The 15711-nt window shown below is 36.5% G+C and overlaps 2 protein-coding genes across 3 annotated transcripts; one reads left to right on the forward strand and one right to left on the reverse strand.

Moving 5' to 3' along the window:
• The first annotated feature begins 2938 nt into the window (after positions 1–2938).
• LOC8275658 (protein unc-13 homolog) lies at positions 2939–8320 on the forward strand. Its single transcript, XM_015717646.2, has 5 exons — positions 2939–3574; positions 4035–4901; positions 5574–6029; positions 6528–6717; positions 6803–8320. Exons 1-5 carry the CDS (start codon positions 3026–3028, stop codon positions 7735–7737), a joined length of 2997 nt encoding a protein of 998 aa, XP_015573132.2. The 5' UTR covers positions 2939–3025; the 3' UTR covers positions 7738–8320.
• Positions 8321–8693: 373 nt separating this feature from the next.
• On the reverse strand, positions 8694–15326 carry LOC8275659 (nuclear pore complex protein NUP85). 2 transcript variants are annotated; one of them, XM_002516460.4, is made up of 18 exons: positions 14782–15326; positions 14560–14665; positions 14381–14491; positions 14171–14254; positions 13825–13896; positions 13633–13689; positions 13142–13261; positions 12834–13034; positions 12571–12681; positions 12443–12480; positions 12093–12249; positions 11247–11348; positions 10822–10878; positions 10476–10622; positions 10270–10340; positions 10081–10168; positions 9772–9828; positions 8694–9442 (listed from the first exon to the last, which is right to left on the reverse strand). In XM_002516460.4, the coding sequence occupies exons 1-18, from the start codon at positions 15180–15182 to the stop codon at positions 9245–9247; spliced, it is 2178 nt and encodes a 725-aa protein (XP_002516506.1). In that variant the 5' UTR covers positions 15183–15326; the 3' UTR covers positions 8694–9244. The 2 variants fall into 2 exon arrangements, with proteins under 2 accessions (XP_002516506.1, XP_048227798.1); XM_048371841.1 differs by having other exon boundaries at positions 14560–14683; positions 14782–14913.
• Between the last annotated feature and the right edge of the window lie 385 nt (positions 15327–15711).

The raw sequence follows: 15711 nt of genomic DNA on the forward strand, positions 1-15711 counted from the left end.
TCAAAGCCACAACCAAAACACCAACCTATTGTCCTCCTCACCTCCACAGTTAATCTTCCCATCATCTTCATGGCCTCTTCGTCCTAAAAAAACCCTCTGCAACCTCCTTCACCACCAGACCTTCCCACAAATCTCACAACAAAACAGGTCAACAATTTTGCCAAAAATATGATGTTTCATTACTTGGCAACTATCCAGCAAACCTTCTTGCTACCCATCCAACCCAATTTTTTTTATCCAGATTACCCTTTGTGCTTAATTTATCACCTTTCTCCTACCCATCCACAAATTGAAAGTGAATTATGGTTTCTATGGTGTCTTTCTACAGTTTGTTATCATGCTATAGAAATCCTAATCATAGACCTCCTATACTTCTTCAATATTGAAACAAATGCAGGAACATATCCATGAAAATATCTCACTTGGTTCAAAACCCCATACCAATAGAAAAAGGATCTCTTCAAAATCATTCATGAAAATAAATTGTTCACAAACAATGACTTCAAGGCTTCAGGATATCATGCCATCTATATTCTTCACAGGCCTTACCTTCAGCTCTCAGAAGACACTTATGCCACCCAAAATATCTGTCATTATTGGAGAACGATTGAAATGCCTTTACATCTTGCCCCTCCAACAATAACAAGGGATTTAAAGCCCACTCTACAACTAAGAAATGATTTAGGATGGACCGATGTTTCTACACCACTTGTCTGCACTTACAATGGACATCTATGGACTGAACACTCCATTATTGAACATTCCACTTTTCCTATTCTCCCAACCCCACTAGATGATACAAGTCTGACCACTGAACAGAAGGAGGCCATTATGCAAGATTCTCAACCTATGGATGATGATGGCGATGACAGTGGTTTGTGAGCTGGCAATGATAGTGGTTCGTGAGCTGGCCATAAAGACTATCTTTCTCCTCAAATAATTCAAGATGTAAGAAAAAGATGAGATTTACTTTCATCTTTTTCGTCTTATTAAGTGTATTATTTCCTGCTTTTCTGCATGTGATATGTAAGTGTATTACTAAAATTTATCGTCTTAATATGCATGTGAGATAAGGGTACATATTTTTAAGATTACTTTATATTACTTTAATAAATCTTATTTTAATTGGTAACTTATAATTACAAGTTATTATTTAAAAAAAAAATATTTAGAACTTGAGGGATGGAGTTAAATATAATTAGGCATCCATATTTAGTCAACAATAATTGAATTATTGTGGTGTCTATTTGAGTATGAATAATTAAAAAAATAAATATTTTTATTTACTGTAGAACCAATACACCATGTACTGCAGCTGAAAGAAGAAGCTATTTAAGCATAAAATGGATTGATATTCTATATTCAATCGGGTGTGGATAATAAGTAAAGATATTATATCACTCCCAACTCGTTGCTATTTCTCATTGAGACATAACCGTCTGTTAAAATTGACATTTTACAATATAACCTCATCATTGCCTGCCCACAACCAAACAAAACAAATGGAAAACTTTCTTTTTTAAAAAACAACAACAACCAAATTTTAGTCATACTCCTGCTGCATTTGCCTAACATCCCATGTGCATCATCTCATGTTACTCTTCTTTGCATTAGTTTCTTTTTCTTTTCTTTTTTTGGGGCAAATCTCTATTGTCATTATCCATGAATTGTTCGATACTTAACTAAATCAAATTATTTAAATTTATATATTTTAATAGTATGATAATGTAATATACCCATTATGCATTTTTATTAAATATCTGCTGGTGCTGTGATGTTAAGAGTGCAGAATAGAAAAAACAAAACAAAAGGGTTGTCATTTCTGGAGTGTATCTTTAAAGAAAATGTTTCAAAAGAAAAGAAAGAAGGCCACACCAAGATTTTCTGTCACTGTCACCCGCCCCACAGTGTTTTATTTTAATTTCTTTTGCTCCTCTTTCAATCACCCTTTTCCCACCTATTTTATCTTATTTTTCTATTGTATTGCTGCTGTCCCCACATCCACCCTCATGCCTTTGTGTTCCATTTCCACCTTTCCTTTCTTTCATACTTCAATCAATTCGTCTTTTTTTCATGGCCTGCTTCCGTTCCACCTCACGCGCTTTCTTTTCTTTTACTTTTGTTCTTTTTTATTTGTTTTCTGTTTAGCTTGTAACCATTTATAAATAATCCTATACTTTTTCTTATTTTACATTTTTGTTCGTATCTCTTTCCTTTAATCTTTTATATTTATATATTAGTATTTTAGATAATTATATATGTATAAAAATTAAATCAAACAATTCACATGTTTATATTTATGTTGATTTTAATGGAATTATATAATAATATAAATAGTCATTTAATTTCACACTTATTTCTATTTTACTCATAAAACTTAAATTATTTTATTTCAGTTATTTTATTTTAATTTTATGATTTAATTATTTTTCTAATAAAATTAATTTATTTATTAAAATAATTAATTTAAAATAAAATAAAAAAATTAATTATATAAACTCCTTATATCACTATCCAGTATAAAAAGAAAATTACAAATTAATTTATTGTGTTAAAATAAAAAAGAATATAAAAGAGTACGTATTATTTCTATTGGCTCTATACTTATTGACTAAAATATCAAAATAATTTGAACGGAAATCAAAAAAATTCTAATTTTTTCTATTTTTTGAAGCCAAATTAAATTTTACTCCTAAAATCTTGATGGTAATTAGTAATTTTTAGGTTTCAAAATATAAATTTGTTTAAATCAGGTAGACCGTTGTACGCCTAAAAATGAATTTAAATTTAATTTACAAAATTGTGTGAGAAATCGCCGTCCACCATGAGAGGAGGACCACTTCAGCAGCACACTTTTATTTTTATTTTATATTAAAAAAAACAGTTAAAACTAGAGTGAGTAAAAAAGAGAAAAAGATAAAAAAGAAATAAAAAATCATCTCTTACTCCTATACTATACAACATCATCTGGACTCCTTTAGCTCTCTCTCTCAAACTCTGTCTCTCTCTGTCTCATACACAGAGAATGGCTTCTCTATTCAGAGACCTCTCCTTAGGCCATTCTAAGAGAGAGTCAACTCCATCACCACCTCCGCCGTTACAACCGCCGTCAAGAATGCCTTCCTCCAAACTCACCATCCCGGATCTCGATTCGCCACTCGGCCAGCTCTCCTCTCGCCTCACCGATTCCGACCTTCGCGCCACCGCCTACGAGATCTTTGTCGCCGTTTCTCGAACCTCCGCTGGAAAAGCCCTAACTTACATCTCATCAAACTCCGACGCGCCTAATAATAATAATAATATTCATCAGCATCATCATCACGCGCCTCACTCGCCCAACTCTCCCGCCTTGCAAAGGTCTCTTACTTCTGCTGCTGCTAGTAAAATGAAAAAAGCTTTCGGCTTGAAATCTCCTACTGCTTCTAAAAAGAGTCCCGGTTCTGGGCCGGGTTCGGGTCAGGGCAAGCCACACCGGCCTTTGACTGTAGGAGAGTTGATGAGGTGTCAAATGCGGGTTTCGGAGAGTGTTGATTCTAGAATTAGAAGAGCACTTGTTAGGGTTGCTGCTGGTCAGGTTTGTTTAGATTTAATTTCTTTTTTATATCTACATATTGATTTAGCTCAATTTTGGCTGATCTGTTGCTTTTTGTGATGTTAATTTGTTTAGTTTGAGTAAGAAGACTGAATCTTTTTGGAATATTGTGGACTGATCTGATAAATGTGGATCGTGATTATTAATTATGTATTTGAATTAAATTAAATATGATAATGTAGCTTTGAATCCTTTCTTTTCTCATTGAATCATTTGATTTTTGTTTATCTGGATACTGGAATGGTGTCTTATGTTTTTGTCTTTACTTTGTTGTTGCCTTTTGTTTAAAAGTCTGACTTCATACTATTGTGAAGTAGTCTTGGGGCTTTATGCCACTGCAATATTTTTCACTCTGTTACATATTCATTATTATTTCATATTGAAAGTTCTACCGCACTTTTAAAGTTTTGATTATCATATCATGCTAATAAACTTATCACAGGTCGGAAGGAGAATTGAGTCGATTGTTCTTCCACTAGAGCTTTTACAGCAGCTTAAGCTTTCAGATTTTCCAGATCAACAAGAATACGAAATATGGCAGAAGAGAACTCTAAAAATTCTTGAGGTTGGACTTCTTATGCATCCTCGTGTGCCACTTGATAAGTCAAATCTTAATTCACAGCGGCTGCGGCAAATTGTTAATGGAGCTATGGATAGGCCTATGGAAACTGGAAAAAACAATGAGTCAATGCAAGTGCTTCGTGGTGCTGTTACATCTCTTGCTAGTAGATCTGATGGGTCCATTTCTGAGATTTGCCACTGGGCTGATGGGATTCCACTGAACCTGCGTCTCTATGAAATGCTTTTAGAAGCCTGCTTTGACGTCAATGATGAAACTTCTATAGTTGAGGAAATTGATGAACTTATGGAACACATAAAGAAGACTTGGACTATTCTTGGAATGAATCAAATGTTCCATAACCTCTGTTTTACATGGGTTTTATTTCATCGCTTTGTTGCAACTGGCCAAGTGGAAACAGACCTACTTGATGCTGCTGATGGTCAACTGGCTGAAGTTGCAAAAGATGCAAAGACGACAAAGGATCCACAATATGCAAAGATTTTGAGTTCTACATTGAGTTCAATATTGGGTTGGGCAGAAAAAAGGCTTCTTGCATATCATGAAACATTTGATACAGGTAATATTGAAGCCATGCAAAGCATCGTTTCTCTGGGGGTGTCAGCGGCCAAGATTCTGGTTGAGGATATATCTACTGAATATCGTAGAAAGAGGAAAGGTGAAGTTGATGTGGCTCGGAGTAGGATTGACACCTACATCAGATCGTCTCTACGAACTGTTTTTGCTCAGGCAAGTGTTTCCTATCAAAATGATGATATAGTAGATTTGTTATCTATAACCTGTGAAATTTGATGCATGACAGCACTTAGAAGCCTTGTGATGAATTTACTTTTAAGAGAGGGACTGAAATGCTGTGTGCTCATGAATTGTTAGGTACTTGGTTCATACTCAGTATTTGATGTTTGAACTACTGTTTTCATTTTAGGTCTTTTTCCTTGCTATGCATGCAGCCCATGCTTTGTTTATGGCTTAAGGTGTAAATATAATTTTGAAGACATATATAGTGAATGGATGGTAAAAGGGTTTTAAGAAGACCTAAACTTGTATGATAGTCAGAAAAGGTCTCTTTTAGAAGGCTATGGAAGCTAGATATCTTTCATATTAAGACTTCCCATTTATATCCAGGTAAGGAGACACTTTCTTAAAAATTTTGCATATCATTTGGACTTTGATGATAGCTGAACTGTCAAGATGTCAGCCTAGTGCAATATCTCCAAGCGCGGTTTCATATTCAAAAAAGAGAGACCTAATATCTGAATCTCAGATGGTAGTAGATTAATTTACTTCAGCTGCTTTTTAACATAATGTGCACATGCACACATGCAAAGTTACAATCAACTTGTACCCAAGTTTTAATCATTTGTGTATGGTTGTGACTGTTGTTGATTTGTTGTGAAATAGAGAATGGAGAAAGCAGACTCGAGTAGGAGAGCATCCAGAAATCAGCCCAATCCTCTTCCTGTTCTTGCAATCCTTGCAAAGGATGTTGGTGAGCTGGCAGTTAATGAGAAGCAAGTGTATAGTCCGATACTGAAGAGATGGCACCCGTTTGCAGCAGGTGTAGCTGTGGCCACACTGCATGCTTGCTACGGGAATGAGCTAAAACAATTCATTTCCGGCATAATGGAATTAACGCCAGATGCTGTACAAGTTCTTAGAGCTGCAGATAAGCTGGAGAAAGATCTTGTTCAAATTGCTGTAGAAGATTCAGTGGACAGTGATGATGGTGGAAAGGCAATAATCCGTGAAATGCCTCCTTATGAAGCTGAAGCTGCAATTGCCAATCTTGTTAAAGCATGGATCAGAGCAAGACTGGACAGACTAAAAGAATGGGTTGATAGAAACTTGCAACAGGAAGTATGCACTTGCTGTTCTTTTTCTTGGTCTTATTATTTGCTTATTTATGGATTCTGTAGACAGATTACTATTTAATTTCGTATTAATATTAATTAATTGATTATATTCTTAGGTGTTTACTTTTGTACTCGGTGCTGATTATTGAAATTATGATGTAAACATCAGTATTATCTATTTTATAATGTTACTAGGCTTCTGAACTGAAAGTTAGTTATTTAAATTCTGCTGTTGTGATGTAGGTGTTATAAAACACAACTTCCTGAAAAAGGTCAGTAGTATAACCGATATGTGTTGATTGTATAATTTAGTGGAGGTTCTGCGATGACATTTATGAGAACTAGGATCCAACATTAAAGCATGTCAATACTTTGACATGTCCTCTAATTGTTGTATTTGCCACTGCCTGCAATTGAAGTAATTCTTTTCCGTATATGCTTTTTTGATATGATTCTGTTGTTAGTTTTTCTTGAAGTAACCTGCTTAGTGCAATGTTTGCAGGTGTGGAATCCACAAGCAAATCAAGAAAGATTTGCTCCATCTGCTGTTGAAGTTTTGCGAATCATTGATGAAACTTTGGACGCTTATTTTCAGCTGCCGATACCAATGCATCCAGCATTGCTGCCTGACTTGATTGCTGGTCTGGATAGATGTCTTCAATATTATGCGACCAAGGCAAAATCTGGCTGTGGTATATCCTTGCGGAACTCAAGAAACTTTTCCATGGCTTCAGATTTTGGGTTTTCTAATGCTTCTATTTTCAATCTGATTTGTAGGATCGCGGAATACATTTATACCAACTATGCCAGCGTTAACCAGATGTACTACGGAATCAAAGTTTCAAGGTGTCTGGAAAAAGAAAGAGAAGTCGCCGAATCCTCAGAAGAAGAATCCGCAGGTAGCAACAATAAATGGGGATAATTCTTTTGGGATATCCCAGCTGTGTATGCGTATAAACACTTTGCATCGACTCCGTACGGAATTGGATGTTTTGGAGAAGAGAATAATCACTCATTTAAGGAACTCTGAATCTGCTCGTACAGAAGATTTTTCAAATGGATTGACAAAGAGATTTGAACTCACACCATCTGCTTGCGTGGAAGGAGTTCAACAACTCAGTGAGGCACTAGCTTATAAAATCGTTTTCCATGATCTGAGTCATGTCTTATGGGATGGTTTGTATGTTGGTGAGCCATCATCTTCTAGAATTGATCCTTTTCTTCAGGAGCTTGAGCGTAATTTGATCATCATATCAGATACTATGCATGAAAGAGTTCGTACTCGAGTTGTTACTGATTTAATGCGAGCCTCTTTTGATGGATTCTTGCTTGTTTTGCTTGCTGGAGGGCCCTCCCGTGCTTTTAATCGACAGGATTCTGAAATAATAGAAGACGATTTTAAATCCCTTAAAGATCTATTTTGGTCCAACGGGGATGGCTTGCCTGCAGAACTGATAGATAAGTTTTCAATCACAGCCAGAGGTGTACTTCCCCTTTATCGAACTGATACAGAAAGCCTCATTGAGCGATTCAGACGTGAAACCTTGGAAGCGTATGGCTCTTCTGCCAGGTCCAGACTTCCACTGCCTCCAACTTCCGGAGAATGGAACCCTACTGAACCAAACACACTCCTTCGTGTGTTGTGTTACCGGAATGATGAATCAGCATCGAAATTCCTGAAGAAAACTTATAATTTGCCTAAGAAACTGTAATAAATTTGAGGTCCTGGGCATGCGAGTAAGGCAAGTCCCAGCTCACATGGGAACTGCATATGAAAGAAACTCCTGTGGCCATGGTTGTATTTGGCAAAGATGACATTGACATGATGGTCACTTTCATGCTTGGATGGGCTGCCAGGTGCCTTGGGAACTAGCAGTGAATTTGTATAGTACACTAGAAGTGTCGTGGCCAAGTCCAAGCCTCTTGGACGGGATTTGGAAGCGGAATAGAAGAAATTAAGAGAGTGTGAGACTTCCGGCACTTGGCTTGTTGAAGGTGGGTAGATATACAGTATTATTTATTCAATTTTTCTAAGTTCACCAGATTCCTTCTGCCCTGTTTTATTTCTTTTCTTCTGTCTATTCTCTACCGCATTGCATTACCTTCTGAGGTTGGTTGTTCCCAATTTGTTTTTTTTCTTTTCTTTCTTAACAAATTCCTTTACATAGAGATGTATTCATATATTAAATGATGCAGGCCTAGTATAGTAGTTTATATTCTTTTCTCATTACCTTGTATTGTAAGGCTGGCTTCTGTTGATTACTGTTTATTTTAATCATATCATATGTTTACCTACTTTTATATATATATTTATATATTAATAGAAGAGGATTGCTTGTGAGAATATGTTTCCTGTAACGGGGTGATAAGTATGAATCAAAATCTAAACTGCGGTTTTACTGTTATTGATAATGTCTTACCTACTTTTCTTGCGCTGTGTTTGCAACTAATTATCGTTCGGCATAAGAAGCTGAGGGGCAAGAGAATAGAAATAGTGGCTCTGACTATCTTTCTATTAAGAACACGGATTTAACTCCCACGAATTTTTTTATTACTCGCCAATTTATAGAACTCGACTGCCCAGGAGAATAAAGCGTTCGTGGGTGGCATGGGTTGAGTTGGGTTGGGTTGGGTTCAAGCAATTCTAATAATGCATTAGAAGTAGAAATTGAAGAAACAACCAGAACGCATGGCTAAATTTTCCTTACCCGTGCAATTCTGTTAATATAGCGGGTCACTGATTTAACACAACTTGGTTCTTACATATCAAATTTATCTACCAACCAACAGTTCCTTCTCGTTAACCAAAATTCGAACAGCACAAAACACCAAGATCAAGATGGAAGATTTATCAAGCTCTAAAAGCATATTACATTTCAAAACCCTATTACAGGAATCTCTTTTCCTGCTAACCATAAGCTATTCTGTCGGAGGAAAAATGACTAATTTTACAATAATGCCAGACACAGCTACAAGATCGATCTCAACTCAAGCTTAGCAACACCTACTAATTGCTACTTGAAGATGCAACCGATTGGCCCCTGAATCATCAGCTGTGTGAAAAAACACAAAGGTTATGGCCCATTCCACAGCATTTGCCAAATGTCAATTTCACCATGGATAATTATGCCTGCTAATGGCTTGATCACCAGGGGTAGCAGGGAATTGGAGTCGAAAGGTATTCTGCATGACTGGCATCAAACAATGTCAAGCAGAGGATTATGATTCCTCTAAGATGGCACGTCCAAGATTTGTGGCAAGAGCTAGTCTGACAGAGTTTAAGGTCTGGGGTGGGAAGTCTGCTTCAACAGAGTCTGGATGTAATCTTGCCATCGACAACTCTTGCAGTTTATTCAACAGAAGGTTTGTTTGAGAGACATTTAGCAGAGGTCGCTCCTCCCAGCTAAGCAATTTCAGCTGCAGAAAGAAAATATGAAAACGCTACTATTAAATTTACAACTATGCATGGATACTAACTGGATAGCATTGAAAAGCATCCTGCAATCTATAAAAATTCCGGTTGCAACATCACCATTCCCTCTCTGTTTTAAAAAATTTTAAAAAGAAAAGGGCTGAGAAGATTTAAAAGAGTTTGGTCTGCAGACACCAGGTCAACGACTCAACATAAATTTGGTAGACTCTACACGAGCAGCGTTCTGGCTCATCACCAAATAAGTAATCCTAGTGCAAAAATAAAGAATAAACTTCAACATTAGTGCCGACTCTTGGAGACAGGGACAGCTTACCGAATCATTTAGAAGAGGTAGCCAGAAACGTTGAGGAGTAGAAGGGCTTTTCATAAGCTGCAGATTCAAAAAGCAGAAATTATTATGGAAATCTGACCTAGAGATGAATTTAAACAATAAAAAAGATTTCTTGCATGCTAAAGGTCTACTATACATGACAATTAAAATCTCTTGTATTTACAAACAGAGCCTGTGCAACCTGCATAGTGTTTGAACAAGTGGACCACCATGACAAGCTCTAAGTGCATAGGAATAATAGATTAGTTTTAAGCATGGCAACATGGCTGTTAGATAAAAGATCACACTTACTGACAACAGTGATTCTGCAGCTACCCGAGCAGCATCTGTAGTTTTTCCATCATAAACCTGCTTAAGGGATTTCTTAAAATCCCTATACCTGTAAGAGAACTAAGGTTAGAAATAAAGAAAGCGGACACAACAGAAGGAAGAGAAGGAAACAAGATAATGATAATCACTTGTCAAACTAAAAGTCCATACTTGTGCAGGAACTCAAGACCACCAGCAGGCTTAGATTCTGAACCCAGTAATCCAATTAAACCTTCCCATTGCTGTGTGCACAAATGTGAATCAATTAGAAAGTGTTACTATCCTTGCAAATAATAAAATAACAACATGGGAAGAGATTTTAAATGAAAAGCACAATGACAGGACTGCTTAATGGAATGGATCGAAACGACGATAACCTTGAAACTTTCATCAGAGATCGACTTTCCAACAGAATCAAACAACTGCTGAGCAATTCTGTTGAGAGAAACTTCATCCCGAGCTTGCCGAAGCCAATAAACTCCAGAACCTTTCTTACCATGTTTCCAGTGGTATACTCCTGCAATCTAGACAATAATGCAAAACAATATCAACACTTGAGCTTTGGGAGTCACTGGATTTGACTTTGTTGAGAATAGTGTATATAGATACAAGTTCCCGAGTGAGCAGTAAAGTTAAAGCCAGAAGAGATTATCAATCTCATATATTTTTGGTGTATGTCCATATGCCAATAAAACATATGATACTTCCAAATGTTATACGTACCTTCATAATGTCTCTGCTGACACTGTCAAGTTCATTAAGACGACAAATCTCCAGATTCTGCACGAATTGTTTTTTAAATAAAAAGTCAACTAGTCATTACTTTAAATGTCAATTCCACATGATCACATCATGGAAGGAAAAAAAAAAAAATCAGACCATCTCATGTTTGTAGAAACTTGATTTGTCCTGTTGCAACAATCTCCACTGTTTAAATCAAAATATTTGGTTGAGCTTTTCTTAAGGAGTTAATTTTATATTTTCAGAGAATTGTTAGTTAATTGACGGATAATAGCATATCACCCATTAACTTTCAATACAATATTTGAGATTGTACAGATTATGCTTAGTCAACCATGGAAGAATCTTTATTCAAAGGCACAGCAGCAACATGGATAAAAGGCTAAGACTGAAGGTGAATCAATCACCTTAATCAGCAGTTCATTATATTGAACAGGCTGCCGGTATAATAGACTCTCCAGCAATCCCATCCCCTGCTTTATACATGATATCAAGTAAATTGGAGCAATCTGTAGACAAAAAGGAACTGAAATTAGTTGAAAAGAACTTGTCAATCAGAAACTGACTAAATTGTTACCCTGAAAATATGATAAAAATTCCATAAGATACATGAAATAAGTAATTCCCAGACACAATGTCACTTTCAACATTTCATATCAAAGAATATCATTTCACTATGTGCAAGGCTGGAATCTTTTTTATCAATACAGAAATAAATCCAAGAATCCAACTACAACCAATAGCGAGCGACTCTAGAAGGGAGCATTTTCTAGCAAAAGGTTAAGGGCATTAAGAATGAAAGAAAATTCTAGCTTCTTTGTGATTTAGAACTTGACTCTTGTTGTATATGATACCAATCAAGTCCCAGGGTGTTCTAATCACTATTTAAAAGGTCCCATCTCTCTACAATCCAGCCCCTTCTATGGTCTTCTGGATTCCTATAAACAATTAATAGGCCCACATTTGAAATAGCATCAGAGACACTATGACTTGTTTGCATTTTACTATTTCATAATTGCCATCTAACTGGATGCTCTTTTAAATGATAACAAGTCTAATATGTCAAACATGCATCTTATTCTTTTAGTCATTACATATGTTATGTCATATAGCTGAACATAGGTCTAAACTAGGGAGAAGAAGGAGTATCAAGCCCTCCTCTTGATTATAATTCCAACTAAATGAACTAAATGATCTGCCATCTTTGAAATGCGGTCATTAATATATATCATCGTTAAGGGCTGTGGACTTACTTGCCAAGTCAAGATATGGGAAGATAGAACTTGAGCATAAACAAGCTGGTGGAGCTCCCCTATACTGATTCCACCCAAGTTATCACGCTCCTCATTTAAAAGCATTTCCGCTTGAACGCTTCCAGCGGTCAATAACTCTATGGCATGAGTCACCATCCTGTCGATGAGCCCAGAAAGATACATTCCACTAATAAGCAGCAGAATTTCAAGCATCGCATAGCCTAACAACATTGCTTTTATAATTCTAAGAGTTGTCTAGCTCCTTCATTTTCCTTTTCTATTTTTGCTAAAAGTATTAGGACTTGAACTCATAGGTACCATAAGAAAGAGAAGATATTCAAGCAGCTTACCAAGGACCAAACCCTCTTGAGCATTCTGCTAATATAACCTGCAGATCAATGAGTTTAAGCATTAAAAGGAAAAACAGTTGAAAATAATAGAGAATTTGCATTTTTAGCATCTGATGCACAAAACCTACCTCAGTATTTTCTCCGAGTATTCCAAGTATAAGCTGCATCAACTTATGCGGGCTGGAAGTTGGTTTCAATTGAATGCATTTCTGAGCTAGGCTGTACATGCTTTCCAAACCCTGACCCCAGAAAAGGGAATAAATGTGAGCTTCAGTTTCACTAGTACATAAATGCTACTAATGACATAGATGGAAGAAATCAACAACTTAATATTATAAGGATTCAAGCTCCAGTAAACCTAATTCATCATGGGATACTAGTCGGCACTTACTACTGTGAATGGCCTAATGTATAGAATGTGAGATATATACATCTCCACCCAATTACAAGTCATGGTTGACAGAATATTAGTGTTTCCCAGCATGATCTGAAGCATGTTTTTCAATCCCTCCCGTGTACGACGGTGATCACACTGAACCCAGAATGCACTGGACTCTAACTTAGTTACTTGTGCTCGCCATCTCTCCCATGCCTAGGAAATTGAAAAATACATATCATAAAAGTGATCAATAGATAGTTCAAGGAAATATAAAAGGAAAAAATGATGCAATTTCCCAAGATCCAAAGATCCAAAAGTACCTTCATAAAGTCAGGCTTGGCTTTAAAGCATTCACCCAATTTCCCAGCTGTTAATCCAGGACGAATGCGTGGCATCTTTGAAACAAGCACAGCAACAGCCTCTACCAGACCATTCTCTGTCTGTTCGATGATATACAAAATAAACATGACAAAGATCCAGCAGCAAGTACACAGTTACAGGTATAAGAGGATGTCCATTAAATCCATAACATGTCAATTACTTTTTTGAGCCCCTATGGGTCTCCATCACATTCTTGGGGCCATTCCTGGCATGAAGGACAGGAATAATGTTCGATATGCACATTTTGAGTTCTAGCAATGTTTGTTTTGACAATAGATATCTACTGTTGCACACCATTGCATACGAGCTGAAACAGTTTTAGGCTACAACATGACAATCTAAAAGGCAAAGTTGTAAGTTGCATGGTAACAAGTTCAAGAACATTTTAGGTACATATACATCACTTGGCTGCTATTAAATTCTTACCAACCTCTCTACTGCCAAGCTGATCCAGTTGATAAGATCCATGCAACCGCAACACTTTCACCTGCAAGTGAAAATGATTGAGTTCTGTTTCATCATATACACATTTCAAAAGAAGCATTTGCTATATTCATCCTTGCTTTTAATGTAACATAGCGCTCAATATGCTACAGCAAAGACCAGAGTTAAGATTACTTACTGCAATCTCTAGCCAACCAACTGCTAGTGCTGATGATATCACCTCCCAAAATTTAGGATTATCCTCTATGACCTTCATAAAACAATTTAAAAAATTTCAAGATCATAGACAACCTAATGAGCAGAAACACTAATAAACAGAAAAATATTAATGCCACAAACCAACTTCTGACAAAAGAGATTTTCTAACCTATACATTGCAAAAATACAAATCTACAGAGTTTTCACAGATGCTCAGTCTAGTTCACCAATGTTCAAAATTAAGGATCGTGTTAACTTCAAATAATAAGAGTCAAGAAAAAATTGCAGACAGAAACCAGGATTAAGAATAGCATGACATAGTAAACCTGTAAGGTGACTAGTTCTTCTTGAAACTCCACAAGTTTCATATAAACTGTTTCCTGTGTGCTGGACAATAGGATATCATAATCCTGCCATGAAGAAGAGGGAAAAAAGAAGAAGATAATAACAGTAATTAAATAATAGATGTAATAATAAACAAATACAATGCTAACAAAATTGAGCAGGTAAAAGATAAGGATGAACATGATCATTACAGACAGCCAGTCAACCATACGCTCGGGAATCCATGATTGGGCCAGCTTATCGGCATAAAAAATCTCCATCAGATCCCATGCAGCCCTTAAACAGGTTGGTCGCTCACGTTTCTGTACAAAATGGTTAGTATAATCTACATAAGAAAGTGAATTTTAAAGTAGAAAAGTATAATAAAGACCTCTAAGAATTCCTTTGGGTCTTCAATCACTGGACCAGCAGTTGAGGACTTGGGATTAACAAGAAATGAACTTATGTCTTTGCTGTATTCCATCACATACTCCCACCTGAAGTTTATCATATTTCTAATCATCACAGAAATATAAACCCTAGTAATCAGGGTGTCAACTAACAAGAAAAAAAAAAAGAAAAAGAGAAGAAGCTAACTCTAGAAATCAATTACCATTCCAGATGATATGGAGAAGGACTTAATTGCAATTTTGATAAGTTGGAAGCACAATTCCTCCGACTTTTAAGGAGCGCATAAGGGGAGACAGAGGCGTACGCAATTCTTCTCCAATACGCATCATTTAACTCTCCATCTCCATTGCCGCCTAGCTTCACCTCCAGTACCTTTCCTCCTATTTCGGAATCAGTGTCGGAATCGGAGAATGGTTGCCGAAAAACTGATATGCGTAAGGAGTTGCCTCGAGCGAAAGAAATGGATACACGGGAAATTGGGGGTTTTAGGCCGTGCCGCAGCGGGTAAACTACGGACACTTGAGATTCTGGCAAGTAGGGGACTAATACATTACTACTGATTGAATCCGACGCACCGCCGGAAGCCGACGGGACGCCTGGCATTTAGTTTGGGAAATCGGGAATTAGGGTTTAGGAGGGGTTTTCCCTAAGAACTGGCGGAGAGAGAGAGAGACTGAGTGAGCAATACTTTTTAACTGATGCCTATAAAACGCACCGTTTCCCGCTAGAAAATTTAGTTTCTTGTTACTCTGATAAGGGCAAAGAGGACGGTGACTAAACCAAATTTATCATTTCATTAATATATAGCAATTTAATTATAATATATGAATATTGAGCTTTAAATTTTTGACAGCTTATATAATAAGAAATGACAAAACACCATTACAACTGCAAGAGCTCTCATGCCATTCCAATTTAGCTTTGGTGGCCATGTCCGAGGAACCAACAGAAATTGAAGAATTATTATTGCCAATTCTTCCTATTATTATCATTCTTTTGGGTTCTACGTTCGGATGTAAAGCAATAATTACACAATAACATTATGAAAATTTATTTAAACACAGTTTCAAATCTGAGTAAAATTTTAAGTTCAATCTCAATCTCTCGCTTCATTTGTAATGAAAAAAGATTA

The sequence above is a fragment of the Ricinus communis genome, chromosome 3, assembly GCF_019578655.1.
Source record: "Ricinus communis isolate WT05 ecotype wild-type chromosome 3, ASM1957865v1, whole genome shotgun sequence".
Taxonomy (NCBI): domain Eukaryota; kingdom Viridiplantae; phylum Streptophyta; class Magnoliopsida; order Malpighiales; family Euphorbiaceae; genus Ricinus; species Ricinus communis.